Below are 18,992 nucleotides of genomic sequence, written 5' to 3' on the forward strand. Positions count from 1 at the left end.
GTGTGAGGTCCGTGAGTGTGGTAGTGAGTGACAGTGTGAGGTCCGTGACAGCATGTGTGAGGGAATGAAGTGCAGTGAGGATGTCCTGTTGGCTCTGGTGGTGTAGTGTGGTGACCTCCACCAACTGCTGAACAACTGCCCCACAACTGCCCCAATCCCTTCTGCCATTTCCCTCTGGGCCTCTAGGGTCATGAGCCTCCAGCACAGCGTCTGATAGGAAGCCCAGCCCTCAGGGACCCTTGAGGCAGGGACGCTGGCAGCCGGAGGTGGAGGCGTGGGCGGTGGAGACGGAGGCGCTGGAGATGGCACTGGAGGTGGAGGCCGGTGCGCTGGAGGTGGAGGCACTGGAGGTCGTGGCACTGGATGTAGAGGCTGCAACCGGCGGGGGCACGACCGTCAGGTCAAGGACCACTGCAGACTCCCCCTCCTCTGAGTCCCACCCCACGTCAGAGTCTGGAGAAACAATTTCAGTCATTTTCTTTGAGTTTGTCTGTTAACTTGATTATGCATTAAACATTTTATTGTGTAGCCATATTCAATTGATATGTTTTTCTGTTGGCAGCCAAATAAATGCTTAAGTGTGATTTACCGGGTGATTTAGATGAGAGTCTTAATAATGTGGTCTAACATTATGAAGTGGTCATCTGTGTTATCGTTCCCTGTTTTTGGTCCTGAATCGATCATAGCCTACCACAGAATGTGTGGAATGTTTGCTTTCCTCACTGCCACATAATACAGCATGTCCGTGTAGCCTACGCCACATACAGGATGCACGAAATACAGTAGACTACCTAAACTGTAGGAGCGATCAGACAAATGTAGGCTCGTACAAATAGCTTACCTTCCGAAGATGATTTTCTTTCCTCGCGTGGACCTCACCAACAAGCACATGCACCTCCGTCTCCGAAAAGTTTCTCTTCTTTCCGCGTTTTTCCATAAACGTAATTGTCTTGCCTTTGCTCCACGCTATATTATGTCGGTTCCTTCCGGGGTATCCCCGTTGTGAGCTGTCATAGTTTTGACCATATATGGTTGGATTTGGGCGTGGAGAGGGCGGAACACGGGGCGCGTGCGCGTACGCTCTCTTCTCCGCCCGTCTCGGATTTCAGAGCGTACGACCTTTTTGATAGATCCGAAAAGCGTGTATATATTCTCGTCGTACGCTCGATTTCGCATTTTCCGCGTTTTCGTCGTACGCCCTCTTTTACACCGGAATTTACACGCTCTTTGATAAATGAGGCCCCAGCTCTCCTCACGCACAGCTCACCCTGTAGGCCTACGGCTCTGGGGGAAGTGGCGACTAACAACACAAAAACAAACAACACAAATAAAGAAAATAAACTAGTCCGCCCGCAACCCCAGATATTTTGCCTCAATACCAGCCACAGATGCCAGGCGGACTAGAATACATTATACCAGAAAAATAAACTTTAATGCTATCATAAGGGACTCAACAGTAAGAGCAGCAGAAGGAATCTGTCGCTTCCTGCTATGCTGGACTCAACGGTGCAATACCAATCCTAATCAGGCGTCAAACAGACTCCACAACGACGCCGTAGAACAGCTTCGGCAAACATTTCCGCCATGAGCGTAACAAGGGTGTGCACCTGCCCTTTCCTCTCGGCCGGAACTATTCGCTATTTTTCTGTGGCTGCCTATCGCTCATTTATGTCTTTAGGGGCTGCTACCCGCAGCCACAAGGTGGCACTGGCTACATAAATGATTCATAGAGATCGATTATCCTCATTTAATATCGCCAATAATGCTTACCCATCTCTATCGAAAACGTGGACAATTAGGCGACAGTAGCGCTGAATGACATCACTATGGAGACATCGGCTGTTATCCGACCAACCTTTTAAGCGCTCCTATTTGATTCTGGATGTGGGCGTGTATTAAATAGGTAGCTCATTACTGTTGAGTGACAGTTTAATATTGGGGGATACCCTTCCAGCTGAGAGTGGCTGATGTGTCACATATAGGCTACCGTTCTCTTTACGTGTCCTTAATTTTCGTGAAACGATCTTCGCGATGTTATCTATTAATTGTAGTAGGCTAAAAGAAAATAGTGTAAATCTATTACAATCTAGCCCAACATATACTTCATTTAGTTGGCCGCCTGGATCTCCGTCAAGTCACTGTCCTATCCGGTCTGTGACATCACGGGTGTTCGTATGACGTGACATTTACACGTAACGGCAAGGTATATCCAGCTGTAAGCGTCAGTGCGGTGTTTGCGATTCCTATCCGGTCTGTGACATCACGGGTGTTCGTATGACGTGACATTTACACGTAACCGCAAGGTATATAAAGCTGTAACAAGTGGACAAGCGTCAGTGCTTTGTTTGCGATGAGATTGGCATGTTGCTAAAGATTTAGCTTTACAGCGCCGCCGGGAGGATCCGCGATGGCAGCCCTGGGTGAGGTAGGAAGCTTCTTGCACGGAATCGACGGTGTCGGACACGTCGGGTCCCCCTTTCTCCTGACGCCTCTCGGGGACAGTCCCACGCTGCTGAGCAAGCACCTCATCCCCGGGGAGAGGCTGTCCCGGAGCACCACCGCGGATTTGACTCACCTGAAAGGAATCCTGCGGAGAAGACGGTTATATTGTAGAACTGGATTTCATCTGGAGATACTTCCTGATGGCTCTGTGCAAGGGACAAGAAAGGACCACAGCCGGTTCGGTAAGAAACCGTTTATTAACACATTATTAGGCAGCCAATAGCAGAATTATAGTTAAGCAAATTATAATTGCCCACTATTATTAGCCTATAATTAAACTTAGATGTTATTAGTCTTGTTATTATTTATGTGTATATATGGGCTGATCGTCATCATGATTGTAACACATCCATGCCCTCAAAATGTGAATCCTTCAAATACTAGGCTATTTATTAATAGTAATAATAGGCCCAATAATCTGAATCGTAATAATCATAACCAGAATAACAATAATACACTTTATTTGCAATGCACCGTTCGTACAGAAATGCAGCTCAAAGTGCTTTACAACAATAAAATTTTGTTTCTTGAAAAAAAAACTGATCCCTAGCCAACATGGAAACGTTACCATCTAAAAAAAAAGAAAAAAAGGAGAAGAAGAAGAAGAAAATATACAGTAACTGTGTAAATCCTAACGGCAGCTGCTCGCGCTGATAGTGGGGATAGTGTTGAGAATGCCGAGGATGCCCAGAACAACTGTTTTATTCTTCTCCAGGTATTTTGGAATTTATAAGCCTTGCTGTTGGATTGATAAGCATACGAGGGGTGGACAGTGGCCTGTATCTGGGGATGAATGACAAGGGAGAGCTGTATGGTTCTGTAAGTATGACTTATATATATACTTATATATTATTATATATTGTGTTTGTGTTCATGCACTGTGTCAGGTCTCTGCTGAGGATTTGTATTGGACATTTATTGGCTGGTATTTGTTGTCCATTAGAAGTGCCAGTAGGTGGCAGAATTCAGGTATTTTAGTGCCAGTCTCGCTGATACAGTTTAGTTTGGGTTTTGTCTGGAACCTAATTTAACAACAAACAAAGACACAGATTTCCTTCCACACATCTTCATCATATCTCATTCTCAACCAGTAGTTTGTGTGTGTCTGCATGAGATCACATTGTATGCCCCCCCCCCCCCCCCCCCCCCAGGAGAAACTGACGGCTGAGTGCGTGTTCAGGGAGCAGTTTGAGGAGAACTGGTACAACACCTACTCTTCCAGCCTGTACCAGCATGGGGACAAAGGGACTCGCTACTTCGTGGCTCTGAACAAGGATGGCACGCCCCGGGACGGGACCAAGTCCAGGAGGCACCAGAAGTTCACCCACTTCCTGCCGCGGCCCGTGGACCCGGAGAGGGTGCCGGAGCTGTACCGCGAGATCCTGGGCCACAGCTGAGGCCGGCCGGCCCGGTCCCAGGTCAGGAATAGCTGCTGAAGCCACGGCGGCGGCCCTCACGGGGGAACCAGGGATGTGCCCACCCCCCGCCGCCGTTTTTTTTCTTCTGACATCTTATTCTTTTATCCACTGACAGATTAAACACAGCAGAAACGTTTCAGCTAAGTTGATGGATATTTCTTTGTGTGAAAACGTTTCACCGAGAGATTGTTTTACAATGTCCCATGCAGTTTCAACGATAGTCTGAAATTATTTATAGGGGCTTGTCCTCAAATAGGGAAGAGATATGGCCCTCTAAGTACCTGCATTTCGCTGTTCAACTAACCAAAATATTGTCATGGAGGAAACGTGAATAAGAGAGGAGTTATGAAACGTGATGGTCGGACAGCAGCTGAACAGGCGATCTCTCCAGAGAGAGGCGGCGCTATCTGTGCATCTCTGCACTGTTTCCTCAGCGCTCCACTGGGTTTCTCTGCTGAGGCATGAAAGCAGGAGCCTGTGATCTCAGCATCTCTGTGATGGCAAGCCAGCGGGTGTCTTGACATGGGGAGTCTGCCCTGCTGTCTCCTGTGTGTGTGTGTGTGTGTGTGTGTGTGTGTGTGTGTCTCTGATACTATGGGACTTTCCCATCTGCACACCTTTTGGAAATCAACACGTAACTCACTCCAATTAATGATGTCACGTACAGTTCCCAGAACTATAATCTGTGTTAGTATGTATCCCTGAAGTCTTAATAGACAGCCAATAAACATATGTTGAGTCTAGAGTAAAATATAGGCTCCCCATATTCTTACAGTAGCCTAGCCTAATGGTGAAATACAATTAGCCTACTTTGTAGTGGGAACATTATTTGATATAGGCCTATTGGTCGATCGAAATAGGTCCCCAAAATCTTACATAAATGGTTATTAAAATGTCCCCCATACAGTAATTAAAAAAACATGAATAATGCCATAACTATTCTGTCATTATGTCATAATACTAACTAGCCACTACTATCAGTTGACCAACGTACCTAGATTTATGTATGCAAATTCATAAACAGTGATTTTGTCAGCTTGGATATTGTCCGAAAGTAGAAGACGTGTGCAGTCGTTTAATGTTCTTTTGCAGTGAAGCAGAAAGTTATTTCGTGCCATCTTTCTTGGTCAATACGTGTACAGTAGCATATCGTCACATGACACTCACGACCATAATGGCCTGATTGGAACAGAGACATCACAAGCCTGGAGGAAAGAGATAAATTGTACTACCTGAGTCACCGTAGAGGCCAGTGGGCGGTACCTTTCAAAAATGTGCTTATGAGACGCCTGGCGGCGTTTAATAAACGCCTGACGGCGACAGGCGTATTCAACCATAACCTAAACGGCGCATTGCGAGGATTTGCGCCGTCCAATACGCCGTTTTTCAACGAAAACACGCCTGGTGACGGCGAAAAATCAAGGCGAATTATGACCCATTTGGCGTTCCATAGATGTGGGGATATCTCCGGGTGTGTATTGTTCTACAGGCCAGTCTTGAGGCGTGCGTTGCCGACGCGCACGTTGTTTGGAGTCCTCAGGCGTACATTCTAGCCGTTCTGCGAAAAGTAATTTGTGATTTGGAAGCATGTTAGTGTTATAATGTAATTGAATGTGTCACAAGCGGACACATGCGTTTGCCAGTGTTAACCATGGTGACTGCAGCTTCGCAGTCTTTTAGTGAAGTGTGGTGTGCTGTTTGTGTGTGTGTGTGTGTGTGTTTGTGTGTGTGTGTTGTTTCTACAGAAGGCCTGTGTGTTTGTGTTTCTTTGTGTGTGCGTGTGTTTCTTTGTGTGTGTGTGTGTTTGTGTGTGTGTGTTTCTTTGGGTGTGTGTGAATGTGTGTGTTTACGCGCACACGTATACTGTAGTACTATGCAGCAAATAATACAGTTATGCCTCAGCCAAGAGATGGTGGGAGGCCAGAAAGCATCACGCCATTCATCCAACCACCTTTGATCAGTTTGAAACTTTAGATGAAGATGAAAAGGAAGAATAATAGCCTTTCAAACGTCGTACTCAAGATGACCTCGGAATCTTCTCTCTCCGTCTCTCGTTCTGTTCATACCAGGAGGAGGCAGATGAGAACCTTGAGCTATTGTTAGTCAGCACTTTCCGCCTCCTGACTCTTTTTATCGTAATGACTAAGAGTTTAAAGAGAAAATCACAGAGCCTCACGCAGAATCAATACTGGACTGACTGACTGACTGACTGACTGACTGACTGACTGACTGACTGACTGCCTGACTGACTGACTGACTGCCTGACTGACTGACTGACTGACTGACTGGTTGACTGACTGACTGACTGACTGACTCACTGACTGACTGACTGACTGACTGACTGACTGACTGCCTGACTGACTGACTGACTGACTGCCTGCCTGACTGACTGACTGCCTGACTGACTGACTGGTTGACTGACTGACTGACTGACTGACTGGTTGACTGACTGACTGACTGACTGACTGACTGCACTGCGGTGACCTGAATCGAAGGCCCTGAATTGGTGGCAGCAGATTGTGGTCATCCATCCATCCATCCATGCATTCATGCATCCATGTGTAGCGAGGCTCAATCTGCGTTGTGTTTACGGAGCACACTGGAGGACGACGTGCATTCAAATATCTCTTTTATTGTTGACTGTTCCTGCATGGACATCTGCATGGACATGTAGACAGGGCACGAGAACACATTAGCCTCTGGCAATAGTTCGTTGCTCGTTGGCTAACCCTGCAGTCATGAAAACGGGGAAACATTGTTTTTATATTCTTATGTGAAATAAAAGTGACCTCAAGTCTAACATCACTCATTCAATATGAAATACTTCAAATCTCCCAGGGGGGGGGGGGTTACATACACTATAACAGCAGACTAAGTACTGTCACAAGATTAGCTTAGACAGACCGACAGCACTGACCTTGTTGCACCCATACTCCGCAAAAGGGAAGGAAATATAGATGCGCAGACAGTTAACCCCTCAAGGTCACGCCCCCAGATACCCCAAAACCAATCCCCAGCCCTTTGTATAATAAATCAACCAATTAAAATAAAAGGCGAGCAGAAACCCAAGGAAAATAATAATAATTAAAGTTATACAATAAGAAGATCTAGTGGAACAATATTAATCCTGTTACACATGCATCCATCCATCCATCCATCCATCCATCCATCCATCCATCCATCCATCTTCATCTGCTTATCCGGGGTCGGGTCGCGGAGGCAGCAGTTCCAGCAGGGGGCCCCAGACATCCCTTTCCCTAGCAGCATCAACCAGCTCTGCCTGGGGGATCATTAGCCGCTCACAGGCCAGTGTGGAGTCCCGCCACCTGCTCCTGGGTCTACCCCGCGGCCTCCTCCCAGCCGGACACGCCTGGAACACCTCCCTAGGGAGGTGCCCAGGAGGCATCCTCACTAGATGCCCGAAATACCTCAACTGGCTCCTTTCGACGCAAATGTGGTCATACAGGAGCAAAATACACCGCAGAATCTGAAAACAGCCGAGCACTCTAACACACAGTATGATGTTGATCTCCCAAAACATGGTTCTACTCATCTACTGTATGTACAGATAATGTAAACAATGTTAACATGTCATGGTAGCACTATTAGGCTATGGTATTAGAGTTAAGGTACGGTACTGTTTGCACAGATATGACCAATTATGACCCTCTTTACTGGTCTGTGTTAGCTCTGGACCTCTTGCCAAGCCTAGCTTAGGAACTCGGGGATTCAAACCGGCACGCTTAGCTGAACAGTCCGCAATTTACACTTTGAGGGAGGTTAGTAAAAGGTATTAACGAAATAGCCGTGTCATTTTTATTAAGTTGTAAAAATCAACGAGGCAGTTCCATTAGAGACTGTAGTCTGTTGAGGTAAATAAATGTCCTGTTCACATGACCGAGCCTGTCTTGGTGACGGTTTTTCAAAGGAATGATGTGCTTTTTACATAATACTTATTTAAAAATATATATTAATAATGCGCCTGTGTTCTGTAAATGGGGGAAGATCATGCTTTCTTTTGTCTCTTTCTCTCTCTTTCAGGAGCCTCAGACTGAAATCCTTAATTGGCTGAGAGAGTTGCTAAAAATATTGTGAATACATGTTATTCCGGCACAAATAGCTGCATTTACTGCAACAGTGCCTATGTGTTCTTTGGATGTGTGAACTCTCTCCAGTTAACAAGCTGGCAGAACTTGTGCCCAATCTCTAATTTAAAAACACTTACAGTACGTTTCCATAATTCGCCTCATGCACATTCAAGTGGCATCACTAGCATTAATCCCCCAGTTAAATCCTAGGGATCAATCAATATGAATGTCTTAGGACGGGACTTTTTAATTGGTGGCCAGGTTCTGCCCATGAAACAATTTGTATTGGCCCTCTGAGTATGCTACTTACTGCCTACTGGCCCACTGAGTAGCCTACTTACTGCCTACCGGCCCTCTTAGTAGGCTACTTACTGCCTACTGGCCCACTGAGTAGCCTACTTACTGCCTACCGGCCCTCTTAGTAGGCTACTTACTGCCTACCGGCCCTCTGAGTAGGCTACTTACTGCCTACTGGCCCTTTGAGTAGGCTACTTACTGCCTACTGGCCCTCTGAGTAGCCTACTTACTGCCTACTGGCCCTCTGAGTAGGCTACTTACTGCCTACTGGCCCTCTTAGTAGGCTACTTACTGCCTACTGGCCCTCTGAGTAGCCTACTTACTGCCTACTGGCCCTCTGAGTAGGCTACTTACTGCCTACTGGCCCTTTGAGTAGGCTACTTACTGCCTACTGGCCCTCTGAGTAGGCTACTTACTGCCTACTGGTCCTCTGAGTAGGCTACTTACTGCCTACTGGTCCTCTGAGTATGCTACTTACTGCCTACTGGTCCTCTGAGTATGCTTCTTACTGCCTACTGGCACTCTGAGTAGGCTACTTACTGCCTACTGGCCCTCTGAGTAGGCTACTTACTGCCTACAGGCCCTCAGAGTATGCTACTTACTGCCTACTGGTCCTCTGAGTATGCTACTTACTGCCTACTGGCCCTCTGAGTAGGCTACTTACTGCCTACTGGCCCTTTGAGTAGCCTACTTACTGCCTACTGGCCCTCTGAGTAGCCTACTTACTGCCTACTGGCCCTCTGAGTAGCCTACTTACTGCCTACTGGCCCTCTGAGTAGCCTACTTACTGCCTACTGGCCCTCTGAGTAGCCTACTTACTGCCTACCGGCCCTCTTAGTAGGCTACTTACTGCCTACTGGCCCTCTGAGTAGGCTACTTACTGCCTACTGGCCCTCTGAGTATGCTACTTACTGCCTACTGGTCCTCTGAGTATGCTACTTACTGCCTACTGGCCCTCTGAGTATGCTACTTACTGCCTACTGGCCCTCTGAGTATGCTACTTACTGCCTACTGGCCCTCTGAGTATGCTACTTACTGCCTACTGGCCCTCTGAGTAGCCTACTTACTGCCTACTGGCCCTCTGAGTAGCCTACTTACTGCCTACCGGCCCTCTTAGTAGGCTACTTACTGCCTACTGGCCCTCTGAGTATGCTACTTACTGCCTACTGGCCCACTGAGTAGCCTACTTACTGCCTACCGGCCCTCTTAGTAGGCTACTTACTGCCTACCGGCCCTCTGAGTATGCTACTTACTGCCTACTGGTCCTCTGAGTAGCCTACTTACTGCCTACTGGTCCTCTGAGTATGCTACTTACTGCCTACCGGCCCTCTTAGTAGGCTACTTACTGCCTACTGGCCCTTTGAGTAGGCTACTTACTGCCTACTGGTCCTCTGAGTAGCCTACTTACTGCCTACTGGTCCTCTGAGTATGCTACTTACTGCCTACCGGCCCTCTTAGTAGGCTACTTACTGCCTACTGGCCCTCTGAGTATGCTACTTACTGCCTACCGGCCCTCTGAGTATGCTACTTACTGCCTACTGGCCCTCTGAGTATGCTACTTACTGCCTACTGGCCCTCTGAGTATGCTACTTACTGCCTACTGGCCCTCTGAGTAGGCTACTTACTGCCTACTGGCCCTTTGAGTAGGCTACTTACTGCCTACTGGCCCTCTGAGTAGGCTACTTACTGCCTACTGGCCCTCTGAGTAGGCTACTTACTGCCTACTGGCCCTTTGAGTAGGCTACTTACTGCCTACTGGCCCTCTGAGTAGGCTACTTACTGCCTACTGGCCCTCTTAGTAGGCTACTTACTGCCTACTGGCCCTCTGAGTGGGCTACTTACTGCCTACTGGCCCTTTGAGTAGGCTACTTACTGCCTACTGGCCCTCTGAGTAGCCTACTTACTGCCTACTGGCCCTCTGAGTAGCCTACTTACTGCCTACCGGCCCTCTTAGTAGGCTACTTACTGCCTACTGGCCCTCTGAGTAGGCTACTTACTGCCTACCGGCCCTCTTAGTAGGCTACTTACTGCCTACCGGCCCTCTTAGTAGGCTACTTACTGCCTACCGGCCCTCTTAGTAGGCTACTTACTGCCTACTGGCCCTCTGAGTATACTACTTACTGCCTACTGGTCCTCTGAGTATGCTTCTTACTGCCTACTGGCCCTCTGAGTAGGCTACTTACTGCCTACTGGCCCTCTGAGTAGGCTACTTACTGCCTACTGGCCCTCTTAGTAGGCTACTTACTGCCTACTGGCCCTCTGAGTATGCTACTTACTGCCTACTGGCCCTCTGAGTAGGCTACTTACTGCCTACTGGCCCTCTGAGTAGGCTACTTACTGCCTACTGGCCCTCTTAGTAGGCTACTTACTGCCTACTGGCCCTCTGAGTAGCCTACTTACTGCCTACTGGCCCTCTGAGTAGGCTACTTACTGCCTACTGGCCCTTTGAGTAGGCTACTTACTGCCTACTGGCCCTCTGAGTAGGCTACTTACTGCCTACTGGTCCTCTGAGTAGGCTACTTACTGCCTACTGGTCCTCTGAGTATGCTACTTACTGCCTACTGGTCCTCTGAGTATGCTTCTTACTGCCTACTGGCACTCTGAGTAGGCTACTTACTGCCTACTGGCCCTCTGAGTAGGCTACTTACTGCCTACAGGCCCTCTGAGTATGCTACTTACTGCCTACTGGTCCTCTGAGTATGCTACTTACTGCCTACTGGCCCTCTGAGTAGGCTACTTACTGCCTACTGGCCCTTTGAGTAGCCTACTTACTGCCTACTGGCCCTCTGAGTAGCCTACTTACTGCCTACTGGCCCTCTGAGTAGCCTACTTACTGCCTACTGGCCCTCTGAGTAGCCTACTTACTGCCTACTGGCCCTCTGAGTAAACTACTTACTGCCTACCGGCCCTCTTAGTAGGCTACTTACTGCCTACTGGCCCTCTGAGTAGGCTACTTACTGCCTACTGGCCCTCTGAGTATGCTACTTACTGCCTACTGGTCCTCTGAGTATGCTACTTACTGCCTACTGGCCCTCTGAGTATGCTACTTACTGCCTACTGGCCCTCTGAGTATGCTACTTACTGCCTACTGGCCCTCTGAGTATGCTACTTACTGCCTACTGGCCCTCTGAGTAGCCTACTTACTGCCTACTGGCCCTCTGAGTAGCCTACTTACTGCCTACCGGCCCTCTTAGTAGGCTACTTACTGCCTACTGGCCCTCTGAGTATGCTACTTACTGCCTACTGGCCCACTGAGTAGCCTACTTACTGCCTACCGGCCCTCTTAGTAGGCTACTTACTGCCTACCGGCCCTCTGAGTATGCTACTTACTGCCTACTGGTCCTCTGAGTAGCCTACTTACTGCCTACTGGTCCTCTGAGTATGCTACTTACTGCCTACCGGCCCTCTTAGTAGGCTACTTACTGCCTACTGGCCCTTTGAGTAGGCTACTTACTGCCTACTGGTCCTCTGAGTAGCCTACTTACTGCCTACTGGTCCTCTGAGTATGCTACTTACTGCCTAGCCCTAGCCCTTAGCCCTCTTAGTAGGCTACTTACTGCCTACCGGCCCTCTGAGTAGGCTACTTACTGCCTACCGGCCCTCTTAGTAGGCTACTTACTGCCTACCGGCCCTCTTAGTAGGCTACTTACTGCCTACCGGCCCTCTTAGTAGGCTACTTACTGCCTACTGGCCCTCTGAGTATACTACTTACTGCCTACTGGTCCTCTGAGTATGCTTCTTACTGCCTACTGGCCCTCTGAGTAGGCTACTTACTGCCTACTGGCCCTCTGAGTAGGCTACTTACTGCCTACTGGCCCTCTTAGTAGGCTACTTACTGCCTACTGGCCCTCTGAGTATGCTACTTACTGCCTACTGGCCCTCTGAGTAGGCTACTTACTGCCTACTGGCCCTCTGAGTAGGCTACTTACTGCCTACTGGCCCTCTTAGTAGGCTACTTACTGCCTACTGGCCCTCTGAGTAGCCTACTTACTGCCTACTGGCCCTCTGAGTAGGCTACTTACTGCCTACTGGCCCTTTGAGTAGGCTACTTACTGCCTACTGGCCCTCTGAGTAGGCTACTTACTGCCTACTGGTCCTCTGAGTAGGCTACTTACTGCCTACTGGTCCTCTGAGTATGCTACTTACTGCCTACTGGTCCTCTGAGTATGCTTCTTACTGCCTACTGGCACTCTGAGTAGGCTACTTACTGCCTACTGGCCCTCTGAGTAGGCTACTTACTGCCTACAGGCCCTCTGAGTATGCTACTTACTGCCTACTGGTCCTCTGAGTATGCTACTTACTGCCTACTGGCCCTCTGAGTAGGCTACTTACTGCCTACTGGCCCTTTGAGTAGCCTACTTACTGCCTACTGGCCCTCTGAGTAGCCTACTTACTGCCTACTGGCCCTCTGAGTAGCCTACTTACTGCCTACTGGCCCTCTGAGTAGCCTACTTACTGCCTACTGGCCCTCTGAGTAGCCTACTTACTGCCTACCGGCCCTCTTAGTAGGCTACTTACTGCCTACTGGCCCTCTGAGTAGGCTACTTACTGCCTACTGGCCCTCTGAGTATGCTACTTACTGCCTACTGGTCCTCTGAGTATGCTACTTACTGCCTACTGGCCCTCTGAGTATGCTACTTACTGCCTACTGGCCCTCTGAGTATGCTACTTACTGCCTACTGGCCCTCTGAGTATGCTACTTACTGCCTACTGGCCCTCTGAGTAGCCTACTTACTGCCTACTGGCCCTCTGAGTAGCCTACTTACTGCCTACCGGCCCTCTTAGTAGGCTACTTACTGCCTACTGGCCCTCTGAGTATGCTACTTACTGCCTACTGGCCCACTGAGTAGCCTACTTACTGCCTACCGGCCCTCTTAGTAGGCTACTTACTGCCTACCGGCCCTCTGAGTATGCTACTTACTGCCTACTGGTCCTCTGAGTAGCCTACTTACTGCCTACTGGTCCTCTGAGTATGCTACTTACTGCCTACCGGCCCTCTTAGTAGGCTACTTACTGCCTACTGGCCCTTTGAGTAGGCTACTTACTGCCTACTGGTCCTCTGAGTAGCCTACTTACTGCCTACTGGTCCTCTGAGTATGCTACTTACTGCCTACTGGCCCTCTGAGTAGGCTACTTACTGCCTACTGGCCCTCTGAGTAGGCTACTTACTGCCTACCGGCCCTCTTAGTAGGCTACTTACTGCCTACCGGCCCTCTTAGTAGGCTACTTACTGCCTACCGGCCCTCTTAGTAGGCTACTTACTGCCTACTGGCCCTCTGAGTAGGCTACTTACTGCCTACCGGCCCTCTTAGTAGGCTACTTACTGCCTACCGGCCCTCTTAGTAGGCTACTTACTGCCTACCGGCCCTCTTAGTAGGCTACTTACTGCCTACTGGCCCTCTGAGTATGCTACTTACTGCCTACTGGTCCTCTGAGTATGCTTCTTACTGCCTACCGGCCCTCTTAGTAGGCTACTTACTGCCTACTGGCCCTCTGAGTATGCTACTTACTGCCTACTGGCCCTCTTAGTAGGCTACTTACTGCCTACCGGCCCTCTTAGTAGGCTACTTACTGCCTACCGGCCCTCTTAGTAGGCTACTTACTGCCTACTGGCCCTCTGAGTATGCTACTTACTGCCTACTGGTCCTCTGAGTATGCTTCTTACTGCCTACTGGTCCTCTGAGTATGCTTCTTACTGCCTACCGGCCCTCTGAGTATGCTACTTACTGCCTACTGGCCCTCTGAGTATGCTACTTACTGCCTACTGGCCCTCTGAGTAGGCTACTTACTGCCTACTGGCCCTCTGAGTAGGCTACTTACTGCCTACTGGCCCTCTGAGTAGGCTACTTACTGCCTACCGGCCCTCTGAGTAGCCTACTTACTGCCTACCGGCCCTCTGAGTAGGCTACTTACTGCCTACCGGCCCTCTGAGTATGCTACTTACTGCCTACTGGCCCTCTGAGTATGCTACTTACTGCCTACTGGCCCTCTGAGTAGGCTACTTACTGCCTACTGGCCCTCTGAGTAGGCTACTTACTGCCTACTGGCCCTCTGAGTAGGCTACTTACTGCCTACTGGCCCTCTTAGTAGGCTACTTACTGCCTACTGGCCCTCTGAGTAGCCTACTTACTGCCTACTGGCCCTCTGAGTAGGCTACTTACTGCCTACTGGCCCTTTGAGTAGGCTACTTACTGCCTACTGGCCCTCTGAGTAGGCTACTTACTGCCTACTGGCCCTCTGAGTAGGCTACTTACTGCCTACTGGTCCTCTGAGTATGCTACTTACTGCCTACTGGCCCTCTGAGTATGCTACTTACTGCCTACTGGTCCTCTGAGTATGCTACTTACTGCCTACTGGCCCTCTGAGTAGGCTACTTACTGCCTACTGGCCCTCTGAGTATGCTACTTACTGCCTACCGGCCCTCTTAGTAGGCTACTTACTGCCTACTGGCCCTCTGAGTAGGCTACTTACTGCCTACTGGTCCTCTGAGTATGCTTCTTACTGCCTACTGGCCCTCTTAGTAGGCTACTTACTGCCTACAGGCCCTCTGAGTATGCTACTTACTGCCTACTGGTCCTCTGAGTATGCTACTTACTGCCTACTGGCCCTCTGAGTAGGCTACTTACTGCCTACTGGCCCTCTGAGTAGGCTACTTACTGCCTACTGGTCCTCTGAGTAGGCTACTTACTGCCTACTGGTCCTCTGAGTATGCTACTTACTGCCTACTGGCCCTCTGAGTAGGCTACTTACTGCCTACTGGCCCTCTGAGTATGCTACTTACTGCCTACTGGCCCTCTGAGTATGCTACTTACTGCCTACTGGCCCTCTGAGTATGCTACTTACTGCCTACTGGCCCTCTGAGTAGGCTACTTACTGCCTACTGGCCCTCTGAGTAGCCTACTTACTGCCTACTGGCCCTCTGAGTAGCCTACTTACTGCCTACTGGTCCTCTGAGTAGGCTACTTACTGCCTACTGGCCCTCTGAGTAGCCTACTTACTGCCTACTGGCCCTCTGAGTATGCTACTTACTGCCTACCGGCCCTCTGAGTATGCTTCTTACTGCCTACTGGCCCTCTGAGTATGCTACTTACTGCCTACTGGCCCTCTGAGTATGCTACTTACTGCCTACTGGTCCTCTGAGTATGCTACTTACTGCCTACTGGCCCTCTGAGTATGCTACTTACTGCCTACTGGCCCTCTGAGTAGGCTACTTACTTCCTACTGGTCCTCTGAGTATGCTACTTACTGCCTACTGGCCCTCTGAGTATGCTGCAGTACTTACGGGTTACTAGCCTTTTGAGTAGGCTACTCATTGCTTATAAAAAATAGTCAGAAAATAACAATAATAACCAAGGTGTATCATTTTTGTATGATGATATATGTTGTTTGCCCAGGCCCCGCCCCCTTCTCTTAAACCTTTTCATGCAGTATATTATAGGGCTCTGTTTCATCACTGGTGATGGCTTTCTCACCCATCACTGAGTTCTGTATAGTCAAGTTGGATGGCCGTCTCTTGCCATACAAAGGGAACAACATTCTCTTTTATTTATTTTTAAAGCAGTCTGGCAAGCGGCCATTACTTGTGTTCACTTTTGAGATTTAGGGACATGGAACACCGCACTAGGTCACAATCTTATAAGGCTCAAAGTACCTCAGTGTAACAACAATGCAGCAAAGTATGCCTTTAGTATTTATGAACCCGAGAGGTGGAACAGACTGCAGGACTCCCTAAAGCTGGAGCAGCTTGTCTCTCTGGAGAGGTTCAAGGCTACAATAGAAGGTGTGCTCCATGTGCACTGTACATTCTTCTAGTCTTGTTTTTATTCTGGATCTTATGACTTCATACTTGTTTTTATATTATGTTATTTTATGTTATGAGGTTTTGTCATAATGCTCCTATTTTCTTTGTTTTTTATTGTAATCGGGGCGGCATTTAAAAGAGAGCTTGCTCTCAATTGTCTCCCCTGAATAAATAAAGGTTTCAATTCAATTCAGTAAGGAAACAATTTTGTGAACGAGAGATCTTGGCGTTTCTCTGCAATTCAAAGCAGAAAAGGGCCCATAGGCCACTGTTCTGCCTCTAATGGAGAATAGTGAGTTTCCGCTGCCGTTTGCTTTTTGAGTGACGTTTTCCATCACTTGAACCAACTCAACATGGAGCTGCAGGGCAGAGATAAAAGTGCAGGGTAAATACGTTTCAAAGGAAGCTCACTTTTCAGCTGATCTGTGTCCAGGGGAAACGCTCCACTTCTCCACCTTACATAAATCAGGCCTACACATCACCGAGCTGATGACGGGAGTTATGGACACGTTTGAAAACAAACTTTGCCACTTGGTTAGATGAATTGGGTTCCCCCACAGAAGGGATGAGATTTGTGAAGGACCCTTAACTTCGTGAGCATGTTGAGGGAGAGTTTGCGTTGAAAGCAAAGGAGCTGGTAACGAATGACTTGTCTGACACAACTTGTTGACATTCATTCATCAGATGACCTGCGATAGTCATTCCAGCTAGCAGGTTAGGAAAGTTCTGGTCTCATGAAGTCAAGTCCCTCATTCGAGGGGCACTTTTTATCCTGAATGTTTGGCTCAACTTACACATGAGAGTCTCTCAGACCTGAACGCCATTCAAACTAGGCTAATTGTCGCTCCCCCCTCCACCACACACTTACTTCACGGCTCTTGCTAGATGGAAGAAATATCAGTTTCCTCATTAGATAAATGTTGGCTAAGTGTAGGCTAGGCCTACATATTGGTAACATCAACATGTACTGTATGTCAATCCCATGGATATATTACTACAATAGATCGAAAAAATCTCATTCCCTCATTAGAAAAATGTTGGCTGAGTGTAGGGTAGGCAATCATACTGATACGTTGTTCTAATTCTATTCAGGACCTGTGTTTTTGCTCAGGCTGTGCACTAGGCTACTGCGGTTACCTAAGTGGATGAGTTAACTGAGTGAAATTCTACATATCCGTGATACGGCGCACCTGAACGGATTTTATTGATTAATACTGCCATGTACAAATGCCTTGGGCCTATGTGTTGTGATACAACACAATGCACTGATCTACAGTATTTACAAAATACAATATACAGTGCAGCACTCTTATGTTGTTGTTGTTGTCTGTCTACCAACAGAAACACAGAGGCCATCATTTCACTGATCCAGTATTGAGCGAGCTCCAGTTTTTATGCAGGCTCTCACTGGGCTACAATGGAAGTCAATGGGGTATATGTAAATGTGTTGGAAACACTATGATGTGCTTTTCTGAGACGGGGGAAGCACAGGGTGTAATCTCACCAGTCTCAGTATGCTCTCCTGTGGGATGTATCACACTTTGAATAGTTTTATGTGCCTGGCATGACATAGTCTTCCATGGGAGCAGTGAAAACAAGTGCCAGGGGATCGCTCATGTCCAAACCATGCCAAACATGTAAAAATATTTGGATTGCGATAATTGCTTTTTTCAGAGTAAAATGAATACGATGTGAGACACAGACAATTAATGTTAGCTGGCAAACTAACGTTACCTCCAAATATGGATCTGGCTGGGGCCTTCAGGCGGTAAACAGTCTGGTTATGTTTTTAAACCTTTTATTCTGTTGATGGCTAGACTTGATCTTTGTCTGGTGTGTCTTTTTTTTAAAGATGTTTATATATATATATATATATATATGTATATATATATATATAAATGTTAATTATTTGCTGTTTTTGCAAAAAATAGTAGCTTATCTTTCTGTACTAAAATATCTGATTCATGAGAAAAAAAATCAGATAAACTCTGTTTACTGCACAGCTGAGTCATGGAATTAGTCTTTTTTCTCGAATCTCACTCTAATCTCACTATCTCTAGTCTCCTACTCGTCCTCCATCTGATCGCTGCCTAAATCCTTTTTTCTTTTTCAAGATGCTTCTTACTATGAAAGATTCAAATATTTTCTAAGCCTTTTTAGTTCGCCACATCAAGATTTTCACCGGCTCCATCCATCTAAACCCCCCCCCCCCCCCCCGCCACTAAATATCATCTGCAGGCGCCACTAGCTGTTCACGTCTCAGTAATTCAATAACAAACAGGCGTCCACACTTTCCACTACCTCCCCAAGACTTTATTAAGGGGCATTATTATGGTGTGCCGGCTCCATGGCGATTCAGATTGAGGGCAGAGTGGTCAGCCTGTCTAAACAATTGATTTATTATGCGGTATGAAAACACTGTCTGGAGATTGGCTTGCAAACAACTGAGTCCCTGTATACTGCAGGAGTGCATACAAGTGTGTTGGATTGGCTGCTATAGCTGGACTTAAATGTAAATGTACTTCTTTATCTAACTTGTAACTTACTGGACTCTACCTTACAACTGAAAAAATGACAGTATACAGCAGTATTAAAGGAGAATGCTTGTTTTTGACAACCTGGACCTTATTTACGGCATATTATGAGACGTTTGACTCACCGAGATAACTTTGGTGTAATTTGGAGGCATGTAGAAGAAATGTAAAATCCAGCGCGAGCCAAGTATATCCATGTAATGGCGGCGGACGAGGCACTGAGAATGCAGCTTCTAAAAAATCTATTTTCTGCCGCGAAACGGTTGTTTTCATCAATCTGTCTTTATGAATCACTAGTTGTGCTTACATAGAGCGAGGGCTTGTTGTGGTTTTTCACATGCCTCTGTAATAT

At 47.8% G+C, this 18,992-nt stretch overlaps 1 protein-coding gene across 1 annotated transcript; it reads left to right on the forward strand.

Moving 5' to 3' along the window:
- Nucleotides 1-2,111: 2,111 nt before the first annotated feature.
- On the forward strand, nt 2,112-3,899 carry LOC311328315 (fibroblast growth factor 20-like; the record flags this gene model as incomplete). Its single annotated transcript, XM_084462304.1, has 3 exons — nt 2,112-2,684; nt 3,218-3,321; nt 3,654-3,899. Exons 1-3 carry the CDS (start codon nt 2,408-2,410, stop codon nt 3,897-3,899), a joined length of 627 nt encoding a protein of 208 aa, XP_084318430.1. The 5' UTR covers nt 2,112-2,407.
- Between the last annotated feature and the right edge of the window lie 15,093 nt (nt 3,900-18,992).

This window comes from Borostomias antarcticus, assembly GCF_949987555.1.
Source record: "Borostomias antarcticus genome assembly, contig: scaffold_65, whole genome shotgun sequence".
Lineage (NCBI taxonomy): Eukaryota > Metazoa > Chordata > Actinopteri > Stomiiformes > Stomiidae > Borostomias > Borostomias antarcticus.